The sequence below is a fragment of the Buteo buteo genome, chromosome 17, assembly GCF_964188355.1.
Source record: "Buteo buteo chromosome 17, bButBut1.hap1.1, whole genome shotgun sequence".
Classification (NCBI taxonomy): domain Eukaryota; kingdom Metazoa; phylum Chordata; class Aves; order Accipitriformes; family Accipitridae; genus Buteo; species Buteo buteo.
This window is the reverse complement of record NC_134187.1, coordinates 28,636,455-28,642,545: the sequence shown is the minus strand read 5'-3', so window position 1 is coordinate 28,642,545 and position 6,091 is coordinate 28,636,455. Positions and strand designations below refer to the sequence as shown.

The following is a 6,091-nucleotide window of genomic DNA, read 5'->3' as shown; positions in this document are numbered from 1 at the left end:
CTGAGTGTTCGGGGTGCCTTGCTGGCACCCCTGGGTACCCCCAAACCCTGATGGGTGTCCCAATCCAGCTCTGTTACTGTGGCCCTTTTGGGTGCCCCCAGACCCTGCTGGGTGCCCCCAACCTAGTTTTATTGGGTGCCCCTGACCCAGCTGTGTGTCCCTGGCACCCTTGGGTACTCCTAAACCTTTCTGGGTGTCAGTGGCACCCCTGGGTGCCCCCAAAACCCTGCTGGGTGCCCCTGACCCAGCTCTGCGCCTCTGGCACCCTTGGGTACCCCAAAACCCTGCTGGGTGCCCCCAACCTAGTTCTGTTGGGTGCCCCTAACCCAGCTCTGTAGCCCTGGCACCCCAAGAACCTTGCTGGGTGCCTCTGACCCAGCTCTGTACCTCTGGCACCCTTGGGTGTCCCCAAAACCCTGCTGAGTGTCACTGGCACCCTTGGGTGCCCCCCAAAACCTGCTGGGTGTCCCAACCTAGTGTTGTTGGGTGCCCCTGCCCCCCTTGCGGGCCCCTGACCTAGCTCTGTACCCCTGGCACCCTTGGGTACCCCCAAACCCTTCTGAGTGCCCCCAACCTAGTTCTGTTGGGTGCCCCGACCCAGCTCTGTACTCCTGGCACCCTTGGGTGTCCCCAAAACCTTGCTGGGTGTCACTGGCACCCCTGGGTGTCCCCAAAACCCTGCTGGGTGCCCCGACCCAGCCTTGTACCCCTGGCACCCTTGGGTGTCCCCAAAACCCTGCTGGGTGCCCCTGACCCAGCTCTGTACCCCTGGCACCCTTGGGTACCCCCAAAATCCTGCTGGGTGTCACTGGCACCCCTAGTTGTCCCCAAAACCCTGCTGGGTGCCCCTGACCCAGCTTTGTACCCCTGGCACCCTTGGGTGTCCCCAAAACCCTGCTGGGTGCCCCTGACCCAACTCTGTACCCCCGGCACCCTCGGGGTACCCCCAAAACCCTGCTAGGTGTCACTGGCACCCCTGGGTACCCCCAAAACCCTACTGGGTGACCTGTTCTCCCCCCTGCAGGTGGAGCACCCCAACCCGGGGGTACGGTACCCCGGCACCACGCGGGTGGCGTACCTGCCCGACTGCCCCGAGGGGAACAAGGTGCTGGGGTTGTTCCGCAAGGCCTTCGACCAGCGCCTCACCTTCACCGTCGGCACCTCCATGACCACCGGCCGTGCCAACGTCATCACCTGGAACGACATCCACCACAAGACCAACTGCACCGGCGGGCCCCAGCTGTATGTGGAGGCGGGGGGGGGGGCACCCCAAAAAGTTTATGGGGGTGGTGTGGGGTGAGGGCGGCTCTTCTGGCACCCCTGGGGTGAAGGGGGTGTCCCCAGGGACAGGCAGTGGGGGGGTGGGTGGGGGGCATCAACCCTGGTGTGGCTGTGGGGTGGGGGGAACATGTCCCCTGGCATGGCTGTGGGGGTGGGGGGGCCACCCCAGGGACAGGTTATGGGTGGGGGGCATCACTCCTGGCATGGCTGTGGGGTGGGGGGGGCCACCCTAGGGACAGGTTATGGGTGGGGGGCATCACTCCTGGCATGGCTGTGGGGTGGGGGGCATCACCCCAGGGACAGGTTATGGGGTGGGGGGCATCACCCCGGGGACAGGCTATGGGGTGGGGATGTCACCCTTGGTGTGGCTGTGGGGTGGGGGGGACACCCCAGGGACAGGCTATGGGGTGGGGGCACCTCTCCTGGCACGGCTGTGGGGTGGGGGGGACACCCCAGGGATGGGGGGTGTTGGGGGGGGCACACAACACATCACCCCTGGCACTGTTGCAGGGCTTGGGGGACTCCCTGAGGACAGGTTATGGGGTGGGGGGCATCACCCCTGGCATGGCTGTGGGGTGGGGGGTGCCACCGCAGGGACAGGTTATGGGGGGGGGGGGGCATCACCCCTGGCATGGCTGTGGGGGAAGCTGCCAAGGGGGAGCCCCCAGCCATGGGGGGACACACCACACTGACTTGACACCCCCCCCCCCCCCCCCAAGGTTTGGGTACCCCGACCCCACGTACCTCGCCCGGGTGCAGGAGGAGCTGCGGGCCAAGGGCATCACCGAGGACTGAGCCCGGGGGGGGGCAGCGGGACGACCCCCCCCCCGGCCCTTCCCCAGGCAGGCAGCTGCTGCCCGTGCCAGGGGCACAAGGAATATGCCAGGGCCCAGCAAGGAAGGGGGGGGGGGGCATGGTGCCAAGCAGCCCCCCCCCTCACCCTGGCATGGATGGACGGTGTCAGTCTGTACATACCCCCCGCAGCCCCCCCAGGACAGATGGACAGGCTGGGGGGGGTCCTGTGCCCTCTGCCCCCCCCCCGCCCCAGCCCCAGAGCAGGATCGGTGCCCCTCGGGGGGGCGGGGGCCGCGGGTTAATTTATTTTTTATTTTTATTCCCCCCCCCCCGCCCCGTGCCCCCCCCTCCCAGCTCTGTAACTTCGATCCAATAAAAATATGCAACGCTGTGAGGGGTGTCTGGGGGGGGGGCTCAGGGTGTCCCCCCACCCCTGGGGACAGCGAGGGGGGCACTGGGAGCCTTGGGGGGCCCTGGGACAGTGGTGGGAGTGGGCTGGGCTGTATCGGTGTGGGACACTGGGATGGGGACACTGGGATGGGGATACTGGGATGGGGACACTGGGATGGGGACACTGGGATGGGACAGGATAGTGGCGCAGCGTGATGTGGCACTTGGACAGGAGCTGAGATGGGGACAGTGGGGTGGGACACGGGGATGGGGACACGGGGATGGGATGTCAGGATGGGACGCTGGGATGGGAAATGGGTTTGGGATGTTGGTCTGGGATACTGGGATGGGGCATCAGGATGAGACCTGAAATGGGGACATTGGGATGGAACAACATAGTGGCACAGCGTGATGTGGCACTCGGATGGGCCCTGGGATGGGGACATCAGGATGGGGACATTGGAGTGGGACACCGGGATAGGGACATTGGGATGGGATAGCAGGATGGAGATACCAGGCTGGGACACTGGGATGGGGACACTAGGATGGAAAACAGGTTTGGGACATCGGGCTGGGACACTGGAATGGGACACCAGGATGGGATGGATCCTAAGATGGGGACATCAAGATGGCACACCAGGATGGGGACATTGGGCTGTTACACTGGGATGGGACAACACAGTGGCACAGTGTGATGTGGCACTTGGATGGGACCTGAGATGGGAACAGTGGGAGGGGACAATGGGATGGGGACACCATGTTGGGATGTCAGGCTGGGACGCTTGGATGGGACACCAGGATGGGGACATTGGGATGGGAAACGGGTTTGGGACATTGATCTGGGACACTGAGATGGGACATGGGGATGGGGACATGGGGATGGGAAATGGGTTTAGGACATCTGGGACACTGGAGTGGGGCTTGAGATGGGGACATTGGGATGGGACACCAGGGTGGGGACACTAGGATGGAAAACAGGTTTGGGACATCAGGCTGGGACACCAGGATGGGACCAGGATGGGATGGAACCTAAGATGGGGACATCAAGATGGCACACCAGGATGGGGACATTGGGCTGTTACACTGGGATGGGACAGCAGGATGGGACACGGGGCTGTGTCCCCAGGAGCCCGGCTGTTGCAGTGAGGGGCAAGGGACGGGGCGGGGGGGCTGTGGTGGGAGTGGGGGACGATGGTGGGGACATCACCTTGGGGGGTCACCTCTGGCTCACCCCGGGAGGACCTGTGGGGTGGCCCCAGGGTGTCACTGTTGGGACCTTCTGGGGGGGTGCCAGGACCACTCCGGGGGTGTTTTTGTAGGGTTCCTCAGTGGAGGGGTTGTTATTGTAGGGTCACCCCTGGGGTGCCGCTGTGGGACCACCTCAGGGGTCAGCACCGTGGGTGCCCGTGTCCCTGCTGCCACTGGGAGGCCACAGCGGGAGGTGACACAGGGACCTCCTGGGACTTGGGGGTGGGACCCACCTGCCTTTTGTCCCCCCAACATGGCTCTTGGCCCCCCCAAATATTCCCCCCAGGAGCTGGAGGACCCCAACCCTGGCCCTGGCATGGCCTTGTCCCTTGAGGGTCCGTGGCCTTGTCCCAAGGGACATGTCCTTGTCCCTGGTGTGGCCTGGTCCATCACACATCCATGCCCACGTCCGTGGTGTCTCCTTGTCCCTGGTGTGTCCCATGGCCCTGGTGTGTCCGTGTCCTTGTCCCTTCTGTGTCCTTGTCCACCATATGTCCATGTCCTTGCCCCTGTCCCTGGTGTGTCCGTGTCCTTGTCCCTTCTGTGTCCTTGTCCAGCACATGTCCATGTCCTTGTCCCTGGTGTGACCAAGACCATGTCCAAGGTGGGTCCGTATCTTTGTCCATCACATGTCCATGCCCACATCCCTGGTGTGTCCTTGTCCCCACCATGTCCACACCTGTGTCCCTGCCATGCCCATGTCCCTGGTGTGTCCTTGTCCCCACCATGTCCATGCCCATGTCCCTGGCATGTCCTCGTCCCCACCATGTCCATGTCCATGTCCCTGGTGTGTCCCTGTCACTGGCATGTCCACACCTGTGTCCCTGCCATGCCCATGTCCCTGGAGTGTCCTCGTCCCCACCATGTCCATGTCCATGTCCCTGGTGTGTCCCTGTCACTGGCATGTCCACACCTGTGTCCCTGCCATGCCCACGTCCCTGGTGTGTCCTCGTCCCCACCATGTCCATGCCCATGTCCCTGGCGTGTCCTCGTCCCCACCATGTCCATGTCCCTGGTGTGTCTCTGTCACTGGCATGTCCACACCTGTGTCCCTGCCATGCCCACGTCCCTGGTGTGTCCTTGTCCCCACCATGTCCCTGCCCGTGTCCCTGCCATGCCCGTGTCCCTGGCGTGTCCTTGTCCCCACCATGTCCATGCCCATGTCCCTGGCGTGTCCTTGTCCCCACCATGTCCCTGCCCGTGTCCCTGCCATGCCCGCGTCCCTGGCGTGTCCTTGTCCCCACCATGTCCATGCCCATGTCCCTGCCATGCCCCTGTCCCCAGCATGACCATGGCCCTGCAGACCCTTGTGGCCCCACACAGACGTCACCTACGGCCAAAATGAGTCCAAATCTGAGGTCACTGGCTCTGTGGCCAGCACCGCCCGTGAGGGAGGGACAGGGCAGGGACGGGCAGGTGCTGGAGGGGGACAGGACCCTGATGGGTGCTGGGGGTCAGGATGGGACCCTGATGGGTGCTGGTGGGACCCTGATGGGTGCTGCGGGTCGGGATGGGACCCTGATGGGACCCGAGGAGGGTGAGGGGGTGTCCAGGGGGCTCCTGCACTTGCTGTGGATAAGCCACACCCCCTGCATCATAGGCCACACCCACAAGGAGCCACACCCAGACAGGCCACACCCCCACAGCTCCGCCACAAGCCACACCCCCTGGAGGAGCTACACGCCCAATTCTGTGCCACACCCCTGGGGACCACGCCCCATAAGGAAGGGGGCGTGCCCCACCAAGGCTACACCCTTTAGTTGGGCCACGCCCCTCCTGGAAGCCACGCTCCCAGCTCTGGGACCCCCCCCCAAACACGCACCCCACTGCCCCACCCCACAGGGACCCCCACCCGTGGGTCACCCCCCCCGTGATGTCATCCACACGCATGATGTCACCCACATGCAGCAGTGGGTTGGACGTATGTGGTGGGGGCGGGGCTTGAAAGAAGAGGCGGGGTTAAGGTGTGGGGGTGGTGATTAAAGAAAGGGGCAGGGCTTAGCCATGGGGTGGTGCTTAAAGGGGCGTGGCTAAGATGGGAGAGGGCGGGGCTTGCTGAAACAGCGACAAGGGGCTTAGAAGAAAGGGGAGGGGCTAAAATGTGGGGGTGTGGCTTAAAGAAAGGGGCGGTACTAAGATGTGGGGCGGTGCTTGATGAAAGGGGCAGGGCTAAGAAGAGAGTGGGCGGTGCTTGAAGAAAGGGGTGGGGCTAAGATACGGGGCGGTGCTTGAAGAAAGGGGTGGGGCTAAAATACGGGGCGTTGTCTAAATGGGCGGGGCTAAGCTGTGAGGGGGCGTGGCCTGGACAGGGCGAGGCTCCCCCCCCCCCCTTCCTTTTTCTGAACAAAGAGGCAGATTTCGGTCTGGTTAAAATCTC

General features: G+C 63.9%; 1 protein-coding gene across 1 annotated transcript in view; it reads left to right on the top strand.

The window, feature by feature from the left end:
- Window positions 1-2,467, top strand: part of KIF5A (kinesin family member 5A) — a 17,973-nt gene extending 15,506 nt beyond the window's left edge. The window contains exons 23-24 of the mRNA XM_075049865.1: window positions 962-1,242; window positions 2,001-2,467. Coding sequence (XP_074905966.1) covers window positions 962-1,242; window positions 2,001-2,076 — 357 coding nt within the window. The 3' untranslated portion in view covers window positions 2,077-2,467. The remainder of the gene's footprint in view (window positions 1-961; window positions 1,243-2,000) is intronic.
- Window positions 2,468-6,091: the final 3,624 nt, after the last annotated feature.